This window comes from Falco rusticolus, chromosome 4 (genome assembly GCF_015220075.1).
Source record: "Falco rusticolus isolate bFalRus1 chromosome 4, bFalRus1.pri, whole genome shotgun sequence".
Taxonomy (NCBI): Eukaryota; Metazoa; Chordata; class Aves; order Falconiformes; family Falconidae; genus Falco; species Falco rusticolus.
Genome location: NC_051190.1, coordinates 38,837,254 through 38,862,066, shown reverse-complemented (window position 1 = coordinate 38,862,066; position 24,813 = coordinate 38,837,254). Strand labels below are relative to the sequence as shown.

The following is a 24,813-nucleotide window of genomic DNA, read 5'->3' as shown; positions in this document are numbered from 1 at the left end:
GAGGTGACAAAACCCCGTTGTTGCTGCCGTGACCCATCGTCCTCCAGGCTGGGGAAATGCCCTCTTTACATGCCTCTATCAATGATTCGCAACACTTTGGGGTGAGATCTGGGGTGTTTTGTTAATGCTAGCTGGAATACCTGCCAAAGGCTGGCTGTGGGGGGCTGGCCAGCTTGGAGCGAGGCACGGGTGGGTGTGGAAGTGTCCTGGGAAGGGCAGCAGAACTCGCTGCTGTTGGCACTGCAGCAGAACATGCCATCTCTTACGTGCTGTGATTCTCTGAGCCCATTCTGCTGAGGGAGGAAACAAGAAAGGAGGGAGGGCCCTTCCTACATGGCAGTGACAGTTACAATGACCTCAACCTCAGCTGCTATTGAACTCGTTGGAGAAGATGTGGTGGCTGGGGTAACCTGGTTCCCCACTGGCTGCAAAAACCAGACAAGTTAAGTGGAAGCCAAGAAAATCTGCTGTGAAATGTCTGCCCTTCTCTGGAAAGGGAAGGTAAATAATATCATAAGAATATGGTTTTAACTTTGGGCCAGCCCTTCAAGGGTCAGGCAGCTGGGCTAGGTGATTGTTGTAGGTCCCTTCCAACTGAAATATCCTATTTCATCTCACTTTGTAGAGCTTCAAGGGCAAGGGAAAAACCCTTGAAAGCTTCCAGTTTCAGGATCAGAGTCATTAATAGCGTGGGAGTCCTGGTGACTTGACGGGTTGCCTGGTGGCCCGGTAGGACTGAGGGGACCCGCGGGGAGGTGACGCAGGGCCGTGACCAAGCCTACATCCAGTATCCCCAGCGTTCGTGCTCAAGGATGCAGCGCTTATTCAAACACCCCCCTTTAATTAGCAGCTGGTATTTCGCGCCGCGCTCCCCGCCCGGGGCTGCCCGCGTGGCCCCGGGGCGGCCGCTCTGCGCGTGCGCGGCGCGCGGCGGTCACGCGGCGGCAGGCAGCCAATGGGGAGGCGCCTTGCTGCGCCGTGCCCGGGGAAAGGAAGTGCCCGCCGGTGTCCGCCGGCCCCTCGCCCGCCCCCGCCGCACGGTATGTGCTGAGCTGCCCCGGCCGCCCGCGGCGCGCCCGCCCGGCGCCCGCCGCCCCCCCGAGGTGAGCGGGAAGGTGGGACGGGGGGGGCCTCCGTGGCGGGGCGGGAGGCCGGGGTCGCCATGGGAACGCCGGTGCCCCGCTGCTAGGCCGCGCCGGGGCTCCTCGGGGCAGCGGGGCCGGGCCCCGCGGGGTGTGCTGCTGCCCGCTGAGCCGGAGAGCCCCGTGGCGGCGGCCTCGGGCGGAGTGCGCCGGGCCGGCGCTGCCGGGCGGCGGGAGATTCCGTGCCGGGGTTGTTCGGAGCGCGCCGGCTGGAGCAACGCGGCTGTCTGGGCGAAACCGCGTGGTGTGGGGAGTTACACGAGAGACCCCGAACTGCAGCTGGGGGCCGTTTGCTGGCACCGCCCTGAGCCTGGCTGCAGGGGAGCCAAGAGAGGAGCCTGCTCCCTGCCTTCGGTAGAGCCGCGGGGGCCCTGCAGCTGAGCCTGCAGCTGTGCCTTCTCCTGCCGCGTCCCGGGGGGGCTCCGCCAGCAGCGCGGGGCTCTGTAGCATTAACTAGTGTCTCCGTTTCCTCTTCCTCCCGAGCAGAATCTCCCTTGGGAGGGCCGGGAGTATGTCGTGCGTTGCTAGATCTGGCTCTTTCCCTTGCACAGGAGCTGCTCTGGCTCTCCTGGCTGCTCTGTGTCTCCGGACAGCCTGGGTCACGGTTCACCAACTGCCCTGGCTGGCTTAAAGCTAACGCGTGCCATGGCAGCTGAGCTTTTCTGTGCTTTGCCCTGCAGAGGTGGTGTGTCTGTCTGAACCAGCCTGTAGAGCTGTAGCATAGAGAAAGCAATTGCTTAACTTCGTACCTAGGCAGGACACCAGTTTCTACGAGGTGTGTCTTGAGTTTTTCGATTGCAGCTGATCAAACTGAGCCTTAAATGTGGTCCCAAAGACTTTCTGGCACGGTGCTTCCCGCCAGGCGCGGTGGCAGCTGGCTTTGTCAGAAGTGTTTCAGCTGCCAGTGCCCAGTTCCTCAGGCTGTGCAGTGATGTGTTATACCTACGCTATCTGTATGGTGAAAATAGCATCTGCATTTTGGATACTGTCGAAGCTGCGTGCTGTGCCTGTCAGTGACCAGGGCCAGTATCCCTGCCACCGGGATGGCTGTGTGCGGTCCTGAACTAAAGCATGTGTCTTAGACAGTCATTCTTGATTATAGGCATCAAATTACTATCACCTCCAGTGGTCAGCTGTTTAAATGTTTAGTTATGTTTACTAGTAGAGTTTGAACTCTCTTAGCCTGCTTTGTATCTGTTGCAGCTTATCCCGTCTTTGTTATGCTACAGCATCTCCCAATATCAGCTAGCCCGTGCTGGGTGGCCATCATGAGCTCCTCTGAACCTTGGCCGCTCATTGCAGCAATTCACTTTCGAGATCTGTATGAACGTGGCTGAGTGTCTGGCCTTTTATTGACAAATATATAGAGGCATTAAATAAATGTAACTAGCTCAGACCAAAAGCTTTCTAGATGCCTGTTTTTCCTTTTCTGTTCTGATAATTGACTGCACCTGAGCAGCAAACCAGTGTTCTCAGGGAACCTGCTGTGAGAGCATGGATGATTTTTTTTTTTTCCCCCTTCACAGTACTTAACACAAATTGGAAATGTTTGGCTTTCTCCAACTTGCATTCCTTTTTTATCTACCAACTTACACACTTTATCTACCATTTTATTAGCGTTTTGGCATTGTGAGAGCTTTTTACAGCTGTGAACAGCTTTACATTTTACTGTCCAGGTAATCTGTGCCCTATCCCAAAGGATCATCAGGCAGTTTTATTGCATATCTGTTCTTCTCTTCTTCCATCTAGTTGTTACGAATCTGCTGAATGGATTATAGCTGAACTCTGTCTTCACTGTGGATTCGTGCTAAATTTGCTTCCTTTCTTTTAATCTGCCATAGGATCTCCTTAGTTCAGTTTAGTTTCTTCAAAAGCCTTTATGGGGAACACTTCTGGTAGCTTTTTGGGAGCGCTACCACATGGTGTTTTTTCAAAAATAATTTCTCTGTACAAATAAACTCTAGCAGATTTCTCATAAGTGAAGTTCTTTTAAAAAAAGCTGCTGGCTCTCTCCCAACATGTTATAATTGGAGTGTGGACTCTTCATTTACAAGATCACGTTGAGGCAGCCTCACCCCCGTGAGAAGCAGTGATACTGGGTACTGCCTGCTACCAGGCTGAAGTAGATGGGGTTATCTTGCAGGTTAAAAAAAGTAGTTCTGTTATTTCTTGTAACCTGGTGCTTTAATTAGTCTTGATATGCCTGGTAGCAAGCAAAGAAACATACAGTAGTGTGTAAGCCTTGTTCTAATACGTTGTGTGACAACGTGTCTGAGTAATCGGCAAGTGCCTGTCCAGTGAATGCCCTCTTAAAACCTGTGGCATTCTTAGTTTTCTTTTCCAAAACCAGAGTGGTATTAGCGTGTCTTTTGGTAGCTGGGCTGGCCTCAGATGTCATGTTGTGGGAACTGCCGGTGGAATTCAGAAAATGGTCTTTTGTAGTTGGGAGCTCAAAGAGCCTTTAACATAGTATGTGTATTTATTTTTGTTAATGAAGTCTGGTACTTCTTTCATGTTTGTTGTTACTTCTTTCCCAGTAAGGATGATCTTTATTTGCATGTGGGGGTGTGTTTTTCTTTGTGGAGGGTTTTTTTTGTGGGGAGTGTTATGAATATAGATGTTGGGCCAGTATAGTCTGATAAGTCAGTCAGTGAGTCAGTGCTGGTGTCTTCGCCTGTTGGCTGATGTGAACTGGTCCTGCCACCCAAGAACCCATCCTCTCTCTTCCTGGCTATTTTCCACCTCTGTGCCCCCCACCCCAGCCACTCCCAGTGTAATTTATGGAGTGAGCAGGAGCAGGTGTAACTGTGGGTGCAAAGGCTGACTCTTGATGACAGCGCTGTTGTAAATACCTGAGGAATTACAGGTACAAATCTGGGGACTTCCTTGTGAGTGGTTTGCAGACCTGATTCAGAAGTCCTCACGGCTTATCCTTCCTGCTCATCTCAGGCTGCTGGGCTGCAGGCAGCCTTTGGTAATGGGCAGGAATTCTCTTCGGGACTCGGTGCTGGTCGTGCTTCGTTTCTCTGTCTATAAGACACTTTCAAAGAAGCTGTTGGGCTAAGCTGGTGAGTGTAACAGCAGAGAAAGTTCTGTCTTAGATGAGCTTTGTTTGAATATGTCTTCTACAAACCTTGAAAGTTAAGTGCTATCTAAAAGTGTTATTAAGAGTAGGATCACTCCTGTCTTCCTGGTTTTTTTGTTTGTTTTTTTTTTTTTTTTTTAACCAGTCACAGCATGTCTGAGGGCTTCAGCGCAGGGTGTTGCAGAAAGACAGGGCTTCATGTCTCACACTGCTTCCCCCCACCCACACTTTCCTCCTCGAAAAAAGGTAGGAATAGGAGCTGCTCAGTTTTCCAACATTAGCTTTTAATTGAGTTTTTAATTTCTCCTTTTCAGCTTATTACTGTGCAGAGTACTTATAAGAGCAGGCATCTATGCCAGAATCTATTTTAAATGTTACTAGCTTAAAACAGTGGCAGTGTTTTTTTGAGTCGAACCTGGGTGTCTCATGCTGGAAACCACCAGTGAGAAAGAAAAGGAGCCATGATGAGTCAAGTTTTGTATTTGAGATCTCGGAGAGGTGCCAGTTAGGGAAGGACTGGACCTTTCAGGCTTTTTTTTTTTTTTAAAGCATCTTGTTTGCAATAGCCTCTAGGAAGTTACTAGTGAGTGTCTCTTATAACAATGTAGGTGGGGAGACTGGGTTTTATCGACAGCTGTGTGTTGCTGCTCAGTAATGAGGACAGTGCCTAGGAAATGGAGGCAGGCTTGAATTCCCCTCTCCCAGCGTTTGTACTACACCAGGCTGAATGTCTGGCTGGTTGGTTTTTTCTAGTCACCACGTATATTTTCTGTGTAGCTGTTTATTCTGATTCAGAAATGGCAGTGGGCCTGCATGTATGATGAGTTGTTTGGGTTTTTTTGTTTTGTTTTTCTGGAGGAACAGCTGCCTGTTGGAAACTTGCCGTGTTCAGTATTTGCAAGGTATTAGATCTTTCCTCTAGCAAGCTTCTTGTTGTAAATGTGCCTCCGTTATGACCCTTCGGTTTTAACTCCCCACAGTGCTACTGTCACAAAGCAGATTTTCTCTTCCGCGTCTTAACAAGAAAAGATTTAACGGCAAAACCCTCTTAGAGATTCTTGTTCACCATTCCCCAGAGGAATTGCTGTATCTGGGGCAGCAGGAAGCTGTGCCTTTTGCAGTATGCTTTAGAGCCACTTTTTTTTGGGTACCCACTCCTGTGAAATCTACGGCTTCAGTAATGTATGTAGAGCTGTAGGGTAAAAGAACAGCCCAGAAAGCAACTCGCATGCAAAACGTTAACATTCCTGCTGTTGGAAGGCTCACGAGTCAAACTCCAAGCGTGCAGAGGATCAGGGATACAAGTATAAAAGGATTTCACTAACAGTAAGTGTTTTCATTTCAAGTAAATAACTGCTGCTTGCTGCACAGGTAGAGCTATGTTTTGCCTTTTCGTTTCTTAATACACTTTTGGGGTCTGTTTCAAATTTTGATCCTGATGGCAGGAGGCCAGAGTGTCATTTACTGTGATTCTGTGGTTTTGGCTTTCAGGCTTTTAGCCCTGTGATGTGCACACCTCGGTCTGGGCGTAATGGAGTACGTAGTGCAGAGCTGGGGACAAGGCAGAAATGTGTTTCTTGGAGTGATGTTTTCAGAATTTCAGAGCCGAGAAGAAATTGGCTGAGCAGTGTGGGGTGAGCCTGTGGGAGGAGGGTGGAATGCCAGGTCGGGTTTTCCCAGGTTGTATGCGACAGTGCTGCCTTCCTGGCTGTCTTGAGTCCAACGTGCTCTGGCCAGGCTCTTGTAGATATTCCACATGAGGAAGGTTTAGTATCAAATTTACTTTCTTGGAATATTTGGTGTTACGTGGGATTTTGGTTTAGCAGGGTGATAAAGCAACGTGCTGAAAACACAGCAGAAGCACAATATGCAATTGCAGCGTGCAGCTGAATCCGAACCCAAATGTGATGCCCATTACTGGTCTCTATATGCTCGGCGTCATGGTGCTCCGCACCTGCAGTCACTGGGAAGGAATATGCAGATTGAAGCTAGCTTAGGCCCTTTGCTTTCTTCAAAGTTTACTTTTATTAATTGTCCAGTTTTTATACTTTGGGCTCAGCCATGTATGTGTTCCCCCCCCATGCTGGTCTGGTTAGCTCAGGAAGACATTCTTTGTTAATTGTCTCAGTGATGACCCACTGGTGCAGCTGTCTTACCTAAACCCAAGGTTACCCTCCAGTCTCCCAGGTGTTGAGATAAATTCAGCTTTTTTTACAACACATTCTTCCCTAAGCTCACTGGGGTTTGCCTTCCTCTGCTGCAGGGGTGTGCTGGTCGGGCACACTGCCCTGGATGGATTTACTGGGGAAGAAAGTCCAGGCGCTGACAAACTCCTTTCTCCGGAGTGGTGACCCTGAGGGAAGCTCATTAGTGCTCGGGATGTGCTTTGGAGGCAAATGGGATTGGCATAGCAAGGCTGGATGTGGCAGTCTAGGAGATGGTGCATGGGGGGGTGGCTGAGGAGGGCAGCTTTCTGCACAGAAGGAAGGTGGTACCAAAGGAGTTTTAAGTAAGGAGGAGCAGGAAGTCTTGAGCCAGTGCATGTCCCTGAGTGACCTGGGGTCCATGAGGGGCTCTAAGGCTCAGTGCTTGTTACTCTGGATCAAAAGGTGTTATGGGCTATTGCGAAATGACGTAATCTAGCATCGGAGCCTGTTTCCAACCATGTTATGACATTATTTTCAGACCAAGGCACAAAATCACTCGTTTTGTCCTAGATTTCTCATTGAGAGTCTTGCTCACTCCAAACGTCTGCTTCTGCTAATCTGGGGAATTAAGTGATGGCAGTTTTTGGCAGCACTCCTGTGGGATATGAAGAATGGTACAGGAATGGAAGTGAAATGATCACCGTTCTGCTCCTGACTGTGAATGCCAAGTTCTGTCTGTTTGCATAACGTACTGGGAATGAGAAGACCCATATCTTCTGGAGTTTCTGTGTTGCTTGTCCCAAACGAACCTGCATGGGATTCCTAGGAGGAGCAGGAGCACTACATGGCGTAAACGGAGTGTGCCAAATAGCATATAGAGGTACACCTGTATGGCACACGTAGCGCGGCTGGCTGTGTTGCTGTAGGCAGTGTGTTTAACACCCCAGCTTTCCGGTTGTGCCTTTAGGTGCAGAGAAACTAGTCTGAGCCCAGGCAGGGAGATTTGCTCCTCACGGATGTTACGTGGGACTGCGGGCCTGAGCAACCTGATCTAAGCCGGATAAAACTCCGAAAGGTCCTTCCAACCTAATTTTTTTATTCTATGACCAGACTTGAAGTAGTATCTAGGAGGTATCAAGCCAAGTATTTAAATATGTTTTAAAATTTGGCTCCTATTGCTTTGATAATGTTGCCGTAAGTCCTCAAAGCACCTCTTTTGAGATTCTTAGTAATGAATTCATGATGTTTTCAAATCCAGTCAGAATTTTATTGCATTAAATGAAAATAGCTTGGGAACAGGGGCGTCTGTGTGGAATATTCCCTGTAAGACCAGTAACCTAAAAACATGGTAAGCTTAAAATGAAATGCAGCAGGGAGATCCTTGCTGCTTTGTTGGAATGAGACCTTTGGCTGGTTCAGTGTAAATCAAATCCCCAGTGCCAGATGGTGCAAGGTAGAGAGACTTATAGCTGTGAAAACTCCTGCTGGTGCTCTTGAAGAGATGCTCCCCAGACAATAGCAGGGTTTGTGTCTGAGTACCGTGTTGTGCAGTCAAGGCTAACGTGTGCCTGTCCTGCATTTTGAGTAGCTCTTAAAATTCTGTCTGGGCTTTGTTTGATCCTGTTTATTTACAAGTGAGAGAGGGTGCCAGGTATCATTACTTTTTTTTTTTTTTCTTGCTGAATTTTGTCTTGAGATTTGAGGACTGTCCACACAGAAGTCACAAACAAGGATCTGGTGGCAACACCGGAGCATCACCTCTGGTGAGGGGGGAACCAGGCATGAAGAAATCCAGCTCTGGCCCACTGTGCGTGCATGCAAATCTGCCAGAGAGTATCTGCTAGTCTGTGTTTGTGCCGAGCAGATGGTCTGCTTATGTAAAGTAAAATACAGCTACTGTGTGTATGTCCATCGCTGAAGTGCGGGGTGGAAACATGCAGCCGTAGGCCTCAGAGCTGACCACGGGAGGAAGGGCCAGCTCGCATACTGTCTTGTTCAGCACCGCTGCAGCTCCTCAGACCTGGCCCGTGCATGGTATGTACTTGGTAGTTGTCTGGAGGAACTTAATCTTTTCCTTCTGTGGAACAGCAGCAGATAATCCCTAATAATCTAGTAGGAGTGTACTTGAAGAAAATGCTTTGAATTCCGGAAGGTGAAAATCTTCAGCCCAAGTAAATAAAGGTCTGCACCATCTAATGACGGAGGTGCCTGCAATACTGGGGTGATCGGCTGTGTGTCAGTGCTTCCTGAATCATAGGATCACTTCATAAAAATCCACTCACCGGCCGGCGCTTGTTTTTCTTTATTCTTTTCTGCAGGTTTGCTTCTTTCTGTTCAGGATTAATTGATTTCAATTAGCATTTAAACTGGAAAGTAAAAGATTCTGATGAACTTCAGTCTAGCTTTGTTTCTGCCAGTGAAGAAGATTCTTTCACACTGTTTTTTTTGTGTGAACACTGCATTTGAAGCAAATATACCCCTAACTGGAAGTAATATTTGGGTACAGTTCTAGTTAGTATTTGTTTAGCTTTAGTCTTAATTACCTTGCTTTTATTATGCCAGTAAATTCAGTGATATTTATTGGTAGATGCTAAAATTTTTGTTTGGGATCTTCATGAGCTTATGTGGATGGAAGTTGAGGTCCAAATAAAGATTCATAAAACCAGCATCTTGTGATGGTTCATTGCTGACATCCAACTCATTTTTGCAGGATGCATGAGGCAGAAACAGTGTTAAAACACGTCTAATAGTGCTCAACAAGGGAAATCTTAACTTGCTGAACCACTTGACCAGGCTTTGTAGATATGGAAGTACTCAAGGGAATTTTTCAAACACGTCTAAGCAGCTGCCTGGCAAATTCTGCTAAGCATCGGGCTTTATTGTACATTTGAACACCCTGTTGGGGTAAGAGTGCTGATTCTGTGTGGCTGCCTCAGTTTTTCTAGAAATATGGTATTATGTAGATTTAAAAAAAAATAAAATACAAAAGTTGTAAGAGGAAAAGGCTTCCTGCTCTGAGAAAAGCCCAAGTTGAGGTTTCTTGGCTGTGAAGGATCTCATCCAAGTAAAGAAACTGTCCATGCACCTGGCGGCTCACCTGAACTCAAACCAAGCCCTGCTCCTGCATGGTATTACCTGGAAATACTGGTGGTAGAAATGTGTCGGTACCTGTACTTGGCTTATTGTGCTGTGGGAACACATCGCTTGGGCTGATGCTGGAAGATAAAGCCTCCTCCGCCCTTTAGACAGAACTGGCAAATACCGGGTTTAGCCCATTAAAGCTAGAGCTTATTAATGCCAAAGACTTATGACATTATATTTAAATAGTATGTTTAGGCGTTATGATGTGCTTTAATTTAAAATCCTGTGTTAACTTGGCTTATTTAGTAACATACTGTTTATTTTCATTCCATTACTGCTAGATATTTGTAATGAGAACTTGACAGGTTCCTCTGCAGCTACCCAGTACACCTAAAGCCAAAACATTTTGCTAGACTTGTTTCAATAGAGCAAAGGAGAAGACTAGTGGAAATGCTCGAAACCTTTATACTTCCCTGTAATTTTTTTGAAATTAATTAGTTGTGTGTTAATATCTGCAGTTTTTAGGTAGGAAAGGGATTTAAATGCTCAGTTTCTAATTCTACTCACTGCTAACTTTGGTTTTTGGGAAAGGAGTGTCCTCGGAGATTTTTCAAATGTTTAACTGTGTGATCATACAGCATATGACGTTGGCTCATTTTATAATCCTCATAAGCGAGTGTTTCCCATTTTGACAAAAGGGTGAGGTCACTGTGCCCCAGTGGGTAGAGAGGCAGTGGATGACGTTAACCCTACCGCTCCCCGGGCTGCGGCCATTGCACAAACAAAAGGCTGCCACCTGAGAAAAAGATATTAAAAGAAGCAAGATAACTTCACATTTTCAGAAATGGCCTGTGGACCTCCTTCAAATTAACTGCATGTGGCTGGAGCCTGTTTTGCTTCACAGCCACCACCACTTGGGCTCAAAGGTCAGAACTTGGTGCTGTTGCTGTTGCAGCAGTGAGTGGAGCTATGATACCTCTAAACCCCTAAAGGCACTTTTAACTTCCGTTGAGTCCTAAGGATGTATTTTACACTGATAGTTGGGGTTTTTTAATTATTTCTTTATGCTTTCAAACATATCTTTTGTCCTCGAAACCCAAGTTGACTCTAAAAGCCTTGGTCTCATCACTGTGCTAGTTGAAGCTTTTGTCCAGGACTCTGGCTCTGCTAATTACAGCATGGCACAGGCTGTGCGGGGGGCAGGAGCTGGGTGTTCGCCCAGGTGTCTGTGGAGAGCCAGAGCCTGTCACCTGGGTATGGACAGAATTGACTTGCTTGGGATTTCTCTTCTCATGGTCATAGCAGCTGCTTACTGCAGCTCCTCCAGCAACAGCTGGCCAGGGAGGAGGCTGCTCTCCTAAAACCTTGTGGCAGGACACAGTGCCCGGTGGGTGTCCTAAATGTTATTTAAATGTGCAAGAGCATCCGGGTTGGGTCACATAATGTGGAGCGAGTCCCTGCAAACACAACCAGTGCTGGGAAACGTCTGAATTTGAGGGGAAGGGAATTATCCTGTTCAACAAAACAGTCATGGATTACTTTTTTTCAAGGCTGGCTTCAGCTACAGGATAATACATAATGCTTGCCTAGCTCTTTGAGAATATAGTGTTAAATAAACATGAACTAATCCTCACAAGAATGCATTCTGTGCTGGCTCTGCCTCTCCTGCAGCAGCTGCTGGCGAAGTCTGCTCCTAGGCCCCTGCCTTTTATATTTATTAGCAAAAATATGGCTCTATTGTGGTTGTTTCATTTCTCTCTGATTTATTAATGCTGAGAGTATTGACTGAGAAGGGGTGTTGCCTTACAGGAGCATTGAAACTTCTCAAGAAAAATAAAATGTTTGCGAAAGAGCACTGCTGTTGTAAACCTGAGTGCCGCTTAATGCCCACTAACGGAGTGATGTATCGGGGACTGGAGCTTCACCATGGCCAAAGAAGCTCCAGCCATGTATGTCCACGGGCTCCTCACTCCTTTTTTTTATTTTTAATTCCGCTCCTGAAGCCTATCTTCTGCTACCCCAGCTTTTGCCAAGCAGTTCTGTCCTACGGGCAATTTTGCCCTCACTTTGTGACCTTGTGGCGGGTCACTGCTCTGAAATGGCTCAGCAGAGGGTGCGGCGAGGGTGGGACTGGGGTCCGCACCACTGTGCGTATCGGCTACCCCAGCCAGCAGCAGTGGGGATGGGGTCAGCCCCAGCAAGTGAGCGTGTGCCCGTCCTTAGGGCCCTGTGGGGTAAGGCTGAGGCGTGTTAAAAGGTCCCCAGGGGCTGGTGGTGGAGAGTGTGCTCGCTGCTGCAGCAGGGTACGGAGTCGAAGGCTAGCCTCGGAGGGCTTGAGCCAATTCTAGGGGTGTAAAATTGGTTTTAAAAGCAGCAAGGAGTACTGGTTTTGTGGGTTGTCTAGGTGCTGAAGTTGTTTTGAAGCTGGCATCTGGACTGATTGTGAAAACTGTAGGCTGCTGGGTAAAATGTGCGGTCACTGTCCTAGAACGGGCTGTGGAATAGCTACGATTCTTTTTAAGGGCTTCTTTGGAGTACAAGTGATTCGTATCAATATACTGATCCCTTCAGATGCCCTTCTCGGGGAAATACATAGGACCAATCACTTGGGAAGAAGGCTGTCTCTGGGAAGGGTCCCTTGCTTGGAGAACCCCACCCCATTTCATCTTTTTCACAAGCTGTAGGAGAACATTCTTGGGCCTCTGCTCTATTAAAAGCATTTTGCCGTTCTTTCTGCCTGCATGGGAGAAGGGCTGGCAAAGGTTTCGCTAGAGAGTAGTGGACCTTAATTATATCCTTTCTCCTGTTAATACATCAGGTGTTTGATGTTTCCAGGTTGCACATAAACCAGTGGCAGGGTCCCTCCCTCCTCCTGGGAGCTCTGGGCTGATGCGGTGTAGGGGCATTATGGTTCCGTCTGGGAGGACGGAGGGGTGGGAGCTCACGCTGCTCTAGCTAGTGCGAAGGAGTCGTGCCACATGTGGTGTAGGGAGAGTGCCAGATCCGGGGGTGAACACTGTTCTCATTAGCAGCACTAATTACCTTTCAGCACTGATGTTGGGTTCCAAGGATCCCAACATCTGGGGACTCTCTGCTCTCTGAATGTCACCACGTTGTGCTAACTGGGAGTTGTGCTCTTCCAGTTCAGCCAGGGGAACTGCAGGAAAAAGCTGGCTTATGTACCTTCAAATAGAAATTTGGGGATGGAATGTGGATATTATGGCTTAAACTTTTTTTTTTTCCAAGAATACAGTGGACGGGGGTGTTTCCAAATTTTTAGGAGAACGATCACGCCCAGTTGTGTGCTGTCAAAACATGTCAAACTGGGATTGCTACTCTGCCTACTCCTTTTGTACGTCTTCGCCAGTTACAAGTGTATTACAGAGATTATGTGATTTTTGCACTGAAACTGCTGAAATGGCATATCCAGTCCAGTGCAGAGTGCGTTTCCATCTGTTCCTTCTCGAGCCTCTGAGCTTCCAAGCAAGAGTGCTGGAGAGCTGAGCATCCCTTTCAACAGGAGGGCATACAAAAGCACTGCTGCGTGCAGTGTTTTCCTTACAACTTGGCATTTTGAAACCAAGATTTGAAACTTAAAATTGTGGGAAAAAAAGTAGAAACAAAAAGAAATTACTCTTTTAAATTAAGGGTGGTGGGGTTTGGTGTGTTTTTTGTTTCCATCCTGGTCTGGTTCTTTGACCTCGGACTAGGAGGGCTGGAGTGAGAGAGGCAAAGCTGGGGATGGAGAGCTGCAGGTGGTCGGTGAAAGGGAACGGATTCCTGCAGCTGCCCTGGCTCTGCCTGCCTTGTTCGCTCCCTGCGTGCAGCGGCTCGCCTGGGGCTTTGTCCAGCCGGCAGCCTGTTCTCAAGGTCTGTTCTTCATTCATGTGTCTGTGCTACAAATGCTTTTACAACCACTTTAGTTATTGCTTGCTGCTTGCCCTCTGGTACCTTCTCAAAATAGGCTGAAGACTTTGGAGTAGGTGTCCTGTACGTGGTTAGCAGGACTGGGGTAGCGCTATGGTGAAAGAAAAGGGTGTCCTGGGATTTCTGTATCTGAATGCTCTCTGCTGGGCTGAAAAGCCAGCCCTCGTGGAATTGTAGCATGTAGGAATGAGGGGAAATAAAACTAGATCTCATTTCACCAGTGTAAGTTAAACAAAATGAACACTTTAAAGAATTTGAGTCCTCTGCATACATACTCACTGGAGATGACGGGATTGTGTCAGAGGACTTTATGACTGTTCTTCTAGCAGCGCTTCCTTTTTAAGCTGTTTGTTCAGTTTTTGTCTTAGCGAAATGTTGGTCCTGCACAGACATTTGAAGAGCTCCATGCATCATAAGGTACACTTGGCACATTGCTGTCTTATTTAATGCAGTATGCGGAGCACCTGGTTGGTGCCACATGCTACTTTACACGGAACATCACCGGGCTGCGCTCGCGGGGAGCGGGGCCAGTACAGATGCAGGGCTGGGGAGCGGTGTCAGGTGAGAAGTGAGCTGTGCTTATCCTGTGGGCAACAGGGCTTCCATTTGCTTCTCAGATTAATGCGGCCGTGTTTTGCTTTGTCTATCTTAAAGTCATTCTGCCAGGAAAAACAGCTTTATGGGTACTGGGGACCTTCTGCTGCCTTTGCGCAGATGCCTGGCTGCAGCTGAGGGTCAGAATCTGCTTCGTTGGTTTTAATGTGATTTTCTTTTCTTGTAGGCGTGAATGACAGAGGAGGTGCCCCCGACTGCACTTACGGATGTAAACCTGCGTCTTCTCTGCCACGATGACATAGACACAGTGAAACAGCTCTGTGGCGACTGGTTCCCAATAGAGTACGTTACAGGCTTGGGGTGTGAGGTGGGGGAGGATGTAGAAACAAATGGTGCGGACCTGCATCGATCCAGTTCAGAGCTGACACCAAAGGCCCTGCAGGCGCCTGGACTGTTGCTAAGATGGCAGCAGGTTCTGAATCTTTTATGTGCTGTGGTGGAGTTCCTGTTAACGGCCCTTTGCTGCCTGTCCTGCAGGGTCCTAAAGTCATCAGAAAGTTCTGTATGCGGATTTAGGCAGAAAAATGGGCTTTGTGATGAAGGGAGTGGATCAAGCTTCTTGGGAAAGACTGCGTATGAGATGGGGAAAGGAGCACACCTCCAGGAAAAAAGACAGCATCCCTGTGCTTGCGAAGGAAAGTTGTGTTCTGGAGTGTGTGCCGAGGCAGCACCTTCAGAGCTGAACCAAACTGACATGGAGCAACTGTTCCCAAGGGACTGTCTTTCTGAATGTCCCAGGGGGAGACTGAACAGTGCTCGGGGTCACTGTTGCTTGCAAAGATCGGGCTTAAAGCTGATCTCAGTCTGTCCCAAGTCAGTTCTCCAGGCCCCCGTTTGGTAAATGCTTTTGCCTGCACAAGCATGGGAACGAGGAGCTTTTCTGGGGGACAGCGATAGCTTTGTGGCTTAAAGCATCCAGGGAAAATACGGCTGTAGACTTCAAGGGGTTTTTTTCTTTAGCTTTGTGGAAGTTCATGGAGGATTTTAGCAGATTATAATTAAGATTGCATAAAATGTAACAAACCAGCAAAAGCATTCATAGTATTTTGAACTTGTAGATTTCTTTTAAACACAAGGTGTGCTGAGCTCTCACTTTGAAATAAATCAGTGTACGCTAGTTTCCCTTTAGTAGCTGCAGGAGGAGGAGAGCTGGAGGCTGATGATGTGATTTTTTTTGTACCAGTATGCAGTGTTTTTTTCACATGTGTATCAAATTAATGAGATCCTTATGCTTTTAGATGAGGGCAGATGGATCTTGCATTTAAAAATAACTTGCTAAAGATGGAAGTGAAAGCTCTGGGCAATGAACATAAAATGAAAATGTGGTTGTCTTAGCAAGGCAGGAGGCCATTACATGAACAGCCTGCATTGCTGCTTAGATGCAGTTGAAAGAAACCATGCTACCAAATGGGGTACAGCAGCTGTTTGATGTTCACTGGTACCATGCAACTGTTAAGACAGAAAAAGTGAATAACTTCTTAACCGAGATTTCATGGAATAAGCTAAATTAATAGTATAGAAAGAGCTCTGCGTTGACATATGGCTGAGCTACTTGGCTGTATGTCCTTGCAGAAGACAGCCCTTTCGGCAGGACGGCTTCCCTCCCTTAGTCTTGTGTAAAATACATCAGCCTGTAGTTCCAGTGACTGGCATTTAAAGGTGCTGCTCAACTGGAAATAGGCAGCAACATCTCAGCATAGCGTTGGCTGAGGTGCTGCCTGTTCCCATGGGTTTGCACCCCCAAACATTCCTGGTTTTTCTTCCTTCCTAGGTACCCTGACTCATGGTACCGAGATATCACTTCCAACAAGAAGTTCTTTTCCCTGGCAGCCACATATAGAGGCTCCATCGTGGGAATGATAGTGGCAGAGATCAAGAGCAGAACAAAGGTGCATAAAGAGGTACGCTACTAAACTGCGCTTCATTGTGAGATAGTCCACCTCTTGCCATGGTTAACTGGGATGGAACATGTCTGGGTTGGTTTTTTTTTCCCCCTCCTCTATCAAGACACTTACAGGAGTGATCCTGAGTTAACCTGAGAAACCAAGAGCATGCTGATTTCCAGCTAAGGGAGCATGCCTGGTGGGATGTGTCTGAACACCTGGGCTGCAGAGCAGCCTGGTACCACAGAGTCTGCCCCGGCTGTGAGCATGATGGGAAGCTTACTGCCGTGTGCTGTTCCCTCTTGTGAGAGATCAGGTCACGCTAACGGCAGCAAGCCGTTTAACTGTTGCCTGGCTGTTTTCAGTCTGCCTGGTCATTCTGGTGACTGAGGCATGTGCAGCTGTGGGAGAACAAACCTCTTCCTTTCTTACGTAAGGGTTGGACTTCCTTAGCTGTACTGGGTGAGTCACTCCTGTGACGTACTGCAGAAAGTCCTGCATTTACACAGTCACTGTCCTGAACACGAAGCAGAGGTAACCAGTCTACACAAAGCTCAGGCTTCAGGGATAACAGACCTCGGAGGCCAGGAGAGACCACGCAGAACAGCAGAGAGGTGAAGAAGAGACGGTCACTGAAGACAGTATAGGAAAAGACTGCTGGGTTAGTGTAGGGGAAACAGTATGGGAAAGTGGGTTTAAAAAAAACCTGCGATGCAGATGGTGTATAACTTCTACAGGGCAATCAGTGTTATGATTAAACAATAATCTTAACATATAGGAACCCAGAGCATTGACTGGTCTCTTCGCTTTAGCTATCTGGCTTCACCTCAAAGCTAGTCCAAGTCAGAAACTGCATCTTCAGCAACTCTAACAAAAGGCTCTTGTTCTGGCCAAGCTGAAAGCCAGGGGCTCCTTCAGACACTGCTCCAGGCAGTTGGGCTTGTAGAACATGCTCCTTGTCCTCTTCAGCAGTACAGAGGTCTCCAGCTGACATGGAGCTCAGGTGGAGCATGCAGGCAATAAGGACTGTTGCTGGATTAATTTAGACATTGATGAGTAACTCCGGAATTGGCACTTTGAATCCTTTCTGGTAAAGAATGCAGTATATTCTGTCCCTAAGTCCGCCAATAATGTATATAGTAAGGAAACGCTATGATTTGTGTTCTGTGTCTGGGAAGATGATATTAAAGTAGAAATAAGCCCTAAAAGACCATACCTGGATTTTTTTTTAACTACCCACATCCTTTGCAGAAGCTTCAGCTAAGGCTGTTCAGTGAAGAAAAGTTTTCTGCTGTAGCCTTGTTTTCAGATGTTCCAGTACAGGATTCTGGCTTTCTCCTGTGACCCCCACGTATCCTCCTAAATAACTTGTCATATCTCTACTCAGGATGGAGACATCCTAGCTTCCAATTTTCCTGTGGACACTCAAGTTGCTTACATCCTAAGTCTTGGAGTGGTGAAGGAGTTCAGAAAACATGGAATAGGTAAGGTGCTGCTGAGTGACAACTCTGTTGCTGTTGTTTGCCATGCATGGCTAGCGGGCATGACTGAAGGAGCTCCACCATTTCACCTTTTGAGATAAGCTTGTTGGTGATTTGTATGAGCAATTGGGAAGGCGATGCACTTGCATCCCCTTCTTGGTGTTAGTGCAGGTGCACTGACCTATCTTTATTGGTGTAGGCACAACTCAATGTGCAGGTATTTCCAAAGAGCACGAGGCTTTGCCCATCTTGTTCCCAGGAGACAGCTGAGCACACAAAAAACTTGCACTCCTGCTGCTGAGACTGACTGAAAGTGCTAGGACTTCACTCTGGAGCAGGGTTTGAAACAGTTTTATTTCATGGGCATCAGAAGCCTGGTCCCTGAGGCAGAAAATACAGCTGCTTTTAACCTTTCGACTTCAACAGATAGAACAAACGTTTAGAAAAAGACAAAGGGAACTGGAAAAAGTGTGTAACTTGGACCTGATTAAATCTGTCAAATGCGTGCAAAAGTCAGCACGAATGCCTGCTGCAACATGCAGCAATTCTGCAGCCATTTGAAAATTCTGCAGTCAGAAGGGTTTACCTCTGTTTAGAGCAGGATGTGTTTTGTCATCAAGTGCCCTTGTGGTGTAATTTCAAGAATGATCTGTATCTTTGGTCTGCAAAAGGAAACAGGCCAGGTTTGGCAGCGTGACCCAGTGTTGCCCACCTGGAGTCTCTTCACTGGAGATACATACAAAAAAAAAAAATATATATATATATATAGCTCATCTTCCAGTCCTCCCTTCTCTGTCAGTCATGTTTAGAAAGGTACAGGCTGGTGGGATACATAAATGACCAGAAGAGTCGTCAGTGAGAGCCCTGTATTTAAAGCTTGCATTGAAATGCTACTGGAGATAGGTATTTCTATACAGAGAAGAAAATACTAGCACAGAATAATGGTCACAGGAGGTTGTAAAGGGGTCTTCTGTTCTGTGAAATTGTGGTGGTGGTGAGTATCCTTTCAGTTTCCAAATCCTAATGATCTTTTTAACAGCTCCATCTTGCTGGAATTTTCTCCTTTCAGTATCAATATTTCCTGTATCCATTACATCTGTACAGCATGTTGCTGTGCACTCTCAAAAACTTTGGACTCGTACCTGTAGCAGAACAACCTAGAGAAGCTGCTGCATGCTGCTGCTTTTTCAGAGACCTTTCTCTTGAGAGTTTTTCTACTTGTGTTTGAAGCTGAAGTCTTTCATGCAGGAGGCTTTTCACCCCAGGTATACTTCTAAGCGCTAAAGCCCTGATTTTTCTCTGGCAGACATTAAAAGGCTTTGGTTTTCAGTTCTCTGTTATTCTTAAACCAGAGGGCACTAGGATTTCTGTGAGATAGAAGAGTGGAACATCTCGTAACAAAATTAAACCACTCTCCTGTTGATGTCTCTCGTTGTCTTTTTGTTCTTGGCTGATATAAATTCTCACCCAGTATCAAGTGACAATGAAGTCAGTGCTGTTGACTTCTGCTCTGAAATCCTGTGGGTCCTGCTGAAAGTCTTACCTGCCCTGGGGATTGTGAAATAGCAGCACGGATCTCATCTGTGTGTTTGTGTTAGCCAAGCTACTTCTTTAGCCTGTTGGTACCACACCTGGTGGAAGAAGTTGTCCTGCAGGTTCTGCTGGGTTCTACTCTGCCAGGTAGAGTTGGTTTGGATGAACCCCCAGCCTTTGTCTTTCGGGGCTGGAGTATCCTCTGTGCCCTTCTCTGGTTTCTCCTGCTGACTAGTAGCTGCAGCAAATCCAGGTTGAATAAGGCTATACCTCAGCTGTCCTCCTTAGAAGGAATCTTAAAATCCTACCAGTCTTCAGAGCTTAATTTCAGTTCAGCAGACACAATACAATAGTCTGCTTGTGAAGTCCTGTTTTGACACTCTGCTTGTTCTAAATGGCTGTAAAATAAAGAAATGTGGTGGAACTGATGCCACTGAAAATGACTCGCTGACCTTCCCAAACATTAGAGCTGCTTGGCTGGGTGGGTTTGGGCATTACTGTCAGATTCCCGTTGTCTGGCTCATCTTTATGGTTATTGAATCAGAAGTTTGTATCTTTATAAAATCTGCTTTGTGAAGAATAGAATCTGCTTTTGCTCATAGGTGAGATGAGATTTGTATTAAACCCCTGTACAGTGGTCCTGTTAAATTCATCAAGAGGGTCAGTGAGAACTGGGTGGGATCTGGGGTCTTCAAGCGTGTGCAGCACTTGCTGCTTAGACACTGGGTGCAGGAGATCTCGGCTGGGCCCTATGAACCCTGAGATGGCAGCTGCACTGCGTGATCCTGCTGCTTTTTCCTTCAACAGGTTCGCTCTTGCTTGAAAGTTTAAAAGACCACATATCAACGACTGCCCAGGATCACTGCAAAGCCATCTACCTGCACGTCCTCACCACTAACAACACAGCAATAAACTTCTATGAAAACAGAGACTTTAAACAGCACCACTATCTTCCCTATTATTATTCCATCAGAGGGGTCCTCAAAGATGGCTTTACCTATGTCCTGTACATCAATGGCGGGCATCCACCCTGGACAATCTTATATCCTTTACTTTCAGTCTGATTAGCCAGCAGAGCACGCCCAGCAGGCATCACACAGTGTTTTGGGTTAACAGTAGCAATCCAGCAAAGTGTAAACTGGCGAGGTGTGGGGATGGATGCCTGCCTGGATGAGAGTTTAACCTGAAGCTGGAAGAAAGGTGATGTTAGAGGGGTTTGACGGTGACCTGTTCGTCCCCTGACTCCGCTGGGAACAGTTCAGGGAGGCAGTGTCAGACAGTACATTGAATTTTAAGTTGGAGCAAGCTTGATGCCAGTGATAGCAAATGCTGGTGTTAAGCCAAAGTGCTAGGCGTGCTTTGGCTTGTGGGGTGCAGGATTTGGCCAGGACCATGGCAGAAGAGCCCTTGGGCTTCCTGTGACCTAGGATCCCCTGTGACCCTGGCCTGGCCTGGATCTCAGCAGGCTGCTCTCAGCCTGACTTTAGAGTTTTTTTCAGGTCACTGGATCATGGAGAAGAAACTTGATCTTTCCTGGGGGGTAGCTCAGTCAGTCCAAACCTCTCCAGGCAGGTGGATGGATTGCCATGCCCACAGGAACTTGCTGTGGAGTGCAAAGGGAACTGGCAGCTTAGAGGAGGTATTTCCCACACTCGCTGGAGCCAGCATTCCCAAACTGCCATCTTTTACAGTGCAAAGCAGACCTGCTTTTGATAGAAAAGAGCAGGCAATTAATACAAGGAGCAGGTCTGCCTAACGGAGCAGAGCAGCTTTCACTGTGTCATAGGGTCTCTAGGGAGTATTTTAAGTTATTTCTTAAGTTACGGTGTAAATGTTGCTGTCCTTAACTGATGGCTACTGACTACCTACAGCACATTGGATCAACGCTAGCCAGCCTGAGCCCGTGTTCAATTCCCCAGAGGATATATCGACAAGCCCAGAGCCTTCTCTGCAGCCTTCTGCCCTGGTCTGGCATTTCCGCCAAGAGCGGCATTGAATATAGCCGGACGATGTGACTGGATCAGAAGATGTACAAAAAGCAAAGGTTGGTACCCGGGAGAAAGCTCCCTTCTCTGCCCGAGGCTGCCAGCGACGCCCCAGGGCCGCTTTCCTGGGGCAGCTGAGAGCATCCTCGAGCAAGGGCTGCCGAAGCTGCCGCTCTGCTGCTGGGTGAGCTGCCGTGCAGGGTGTCTGGGGCATCGCTGTGCACCAGTCTGCAGCTGGCGGCCAAACTCCTACTGGTTTCATTTGAAGGGAATTTGAACTCTGATGCAGTTTAATTGAGGCCAGAGCCTGACAGCAGATGGAACCTGTCCCTGCTGTCTCTCTCCTTTTCCCAGCTGTTGGACCAGCTTGCAAGGCCCAGAGTGACTGAGTCCTCGCTCTTTCCCCAGCTCGGTCACTGGTAGCCTGTTTGCCACCAGGTGCATTGCACATCTCTGAAAACAAGGTCTTCAGGACGGTGGCTCCCCAGTACGCTTGAAGGGACCTGTAACACCTGGCTTCCCTAAGCCAGCCACCCTCTTTTCTTTCCATAGGATTGTTCTTCCTTTCATCTCCTGAACCATCCGGCTCTGCACTGATTCCAGGGATGACGGCTCTTGGTCAGTGACCCAGCCCCTGGACGGGACTCCTTGTTCCACAGGTCGCCCGAGATTTGGCAGACTTCCCACTTGTCGGGCTGCAGCCCTGACTTACCCCCGTGGCCTGGAGCCTGAGCGCTGCCCAGGCAGGCCTGGCTCGTGCGAGGTGTCTGGGCTGTGCCGTAGCTGAGGGCCCTTTGCATCACCGGTCTGTGTGCATGTTGCACTGTCCCCGCCACTTCCCTTGCCTCTGGTTTGCTCCCATTTCTATACGTGGCGTAGAGGGGCTCGGATGCCGCTTCCGCACCATGGCTACAGAAAGCGGCGTGAATGAGGTTAACGAGTCTGCGCTGGCCAGCCGGGTCAGTGAGCCCTAAGAGCCCTGGCAGGCCGCTGCTGGCAGAACATACAGTCATGCCCTTGTTGCAGGGAAGGGAGGAGCTGGGCGAGGGGAAGCGGAGCGAGGATCATGTCTGGGTCCTGCCAAGTCAGCTGCTTCCTGCGGGTAACTTCCAGGGAGGGCAACTGCCTCGCATGAGAAAGCACCCAGCCCCGCTAGCTGTCTGGAGTGACTTAAACAGAAGCATCTAATTCAGGATGCATCAAGTAGAAGGCAGGGAATGAAATTGCTATTTCATAGTGAAATATATATATATATATATAATACTGTATAGATCTTTCTGCCTTTGTCCAAGTTGGAATGTAGCAGGGCAGGGGAGCTGCGGGTGTAGAGCCACTGCTGCAGCCAGAGCCCTTCCCCTCCGCTGCATGCACCCTCCCTCGGCACCGGGGCTGGACTCTTGCAGGATCTTTAGGGATGAGATCTGTGTACAGATCACGACAGCTTTTCCTTGCTGAAGAGAAGCCCCCCAGCTGCTCAGCGGTGTGCTTCAGGCTGTAGCCCAGGCGCCCCCGGGGCTGTGCCAGCGGGCAGTGTCCCCACAGCTGCGCAGCCGTGCCCTGGCTGCAGGACCCCGCGGTGACTGGGCACGGTTATGTCCTGCCTGCGCAGAGGCCCCGATGTGCCAGTGTGCTGCAGCCAGGCCGGGGACCCTTCTGCGCCTTGGAGCGAGGTCGGGTGAGTGCTTTGCTTTGAAGTTGGGAGTCTCTGCAGCTCCCCCAGCCCAGGCACGTGTCGGAGGTGCAGGTGTTCCTGCGCCCTGCCGGGTTCCCCTGGCAAAGCCCCTTCCCCGGCTGAGGCCCTTCCCCTGCTCAGCGCCATGTTCCTTGTTCCCCTTATTTTGAAACTGGGACCTGAGCAAAGGAGGCCTGAGCCAGAGCGGGTGCATCGCCTCCACGCGCAGGCAGTGCCGGCCCTGGCAGCGGGCACGGGCAGGACCTGAGGCTGACACAACACACGTCAGGCTTAGAAGGGAGAGAAGGCGCGTTAAGGTCTTGCAGTCACGTCAGTGTCTGTAACCCCTGAGGTGGCAGTTCATTAGTAAAAGGGTGCAGGAGGTGAGCTTGCTGGTTCCCGAGAAGGGTGGCTGGGACTAGCTGTGCCCTCTGCCGCCGCGGCGCTGGCACAGTGTGCTGCCGCTCAGCTCGGCGGTGGCTCTGGCGCAGCAAGCCTCAGTGAGCGCCGCTTCCCCCATGGCCGGATGCCGGGAGCAGATCGCTCCGGCCCCAGGGGTGGCACGTACCCTGTTCTGGTGCTCTGCTGGGAGGTGCTGGTCCCTCTCCGGGGACTCAGAGGTCTGGCTCAGTGGCTGTTTGACACCAGGTAAAAAGGTGTCTCCCTGAGGATGGTCCATCCTTGGGGACCTTCAAGCCCAAGGAAGCCAGGGCTGACCGCCGCGCGGCTGCCGGAGCAGAGCGCTCCGGAGGCTCCTTCCAGCCCACAGGTCTCTGGTTCCCGGTCAGTTTAGATGCGCAAGTGGTGCTGTGCTGGGTGCCAGGCTGCGGCCCCTGCCCTGCATGCAGCAGTCGAGTTCAGGCTGGAGGGACGCGGTTTTGTGGCAGAGGAAGGGCAGTGGGGCAGGCAGCTGCACGCCGAGCTGGGGCTGAAGCTCGCAGGATCAGCTGAGGCGCCGCTCGGCATTTAGCTGGGCCACAGGGTGGGAGAGGAGCTGCTCACTTGGTGGGTTTGCAGCCCACTGCCCCCAGAGCTCACCTCTGCAGGGCTGCGCGCTCCTGCCTGCGAGCAGCGTGGGCAGACGAGCAGTGCGGCCGAGGGCTTGGCTGAGCAGTCGTGGGCAGCCCCGGGCACCCTGTGCCTCCCCCCAGCGCCATGGAGCTGGCTGGGCCCTTCGGCCGGGCTCCGGCTGCCACCCCCTCACCGTGGGGGCTCGGCTGCCTCCAGCGGGTGCCCTGGCCGTGCTCCTCTGCCCAACCTCATGCCAAGCAGCTCTGCCTGCGTGTGTTGCTGAGGTGCTGGCTGCGAGGCTTCAGCTGTCCCTGTTGTCCCCGGTGCCCCTCTCGCAGCTCAGCTGGCAGGGGAGGTGGGGCAGGGGCTACTGCAGCCCCTCCTAGCCACAGTGCTTTCCCGGGGGAGACCTGAAGCCCCCTTCCAGCCTCATTTGTGTTACCACTCTTTGGTTTTGGGCTTTTTTTTTTTTTTTTTTTTTTTTTTTTTTGCTTAACCACATTTTAAACACATCTATTGGTTTGCATGAGTTTCTTTAGGAACTCAAGCCCCTGGTTTTCCTCAGCACTTGCTTTCTCTGGACCAGAATGTATCTCTTTCTCTGCTGATTGCCTGGGACTGACCTTCCCCCAGCTTTCTCTTCTGCCCGTTACACAGCCCAACTCCGCTGCTGCGGAACTTGAGCACATCCCGAGGGAAGCTGTGACTGGTCTGTGTCCTTCTGCCACCCCGTCCTCCGAGGCATCGGCCACATCCCCACCTCGTAGCCCCTTATTTATTGAGGAGCGTGCTATCACCGCCAGCCTCTCTAAATGTCTTCAATTAAACCAAACCTCTTTTCCGAGTCGTTTGTCCCTCTGTGCGGGAGCCTGCCTCAGCGGCTGCTCAGGCACCTTCACCTGGCCTTGTGCTCTGCCACTACACAGGATGAGCAGGGTGACCAGTGCTGGGTGACCGCAGGGCCAGGCCAAAGGCTGGAGCAGGGGGAGCAGCTCCTCCAGCGCAGACCCTGCCCTGTTGCAGAGGGGCTGCTGGATGGGTGAAGGATTTTACAAAGGCTCAGCTGAAATGCCTCCCGCCAGCTGGGGTGGGGGGACGGGGAGGCCAGGGCCCTGTGCAGCTGCAGGCTTCTCGCTGGCTGCCCCAGTAGTAGTACAGACAGGACGAAGCCCCCTGCCCACCCAGCCCGTGCCCAGGTGGGGCGCTGACATACCACTTACCCCCAGAGGCTGCTGGGCACACGAAGCCATT

General features: G+C 49.4%; 1 protein-coding gene across 3 annotated transcripts; it reads left to right on the top strand.

Annotated features, from left to right (window-relative positions):
• Positions 1-993: 993 nt before the first annotated feature.
• Positions 994-24,406, top strand: NAA60 (N-alpha-acetyltransferase 60, NatF catalytic subunit). 3 transcript variants are annotated; one of them, XM_037384743.1, is made up of 7 exons: positions 994-1,103; positions 14,164-14,279; positions 15,769-15,898; positions 17,268-17,364; positions 19,702-19,936; positions 20,753-20,938; positions 21,432-24,406. In XM_037384743.1, the coding sequence occupies exons 2-6, from the start codon at positions 14,170-14,172 to the stop codon at positions 20,907-20,909; spliced, it is 729 nt and encodes a 242-aa protein (XP_037240640.1). In that variant the 5' UTR covers positions 994-1,103; positions 14,164-14,169; the 3' UTR covers positions 20,910-20,938; positions 21,432-24,406. The 3 variants fall into 3 exon arrangements, with proteins under 3 accessions (XP_037240640.1, XP_037240642.1, XP_037240641.1); XM_037384745.1 differs by having other exon boundaries at positions 1,023-1,040; XM_037384744.1 differs by lacking the exon at positions 994-1,103 and adding an exon at positions 5,293-5,553.
• The last annotated feature ends 407 nt before the right edge of the window (positions 24,407-24,813 follow it).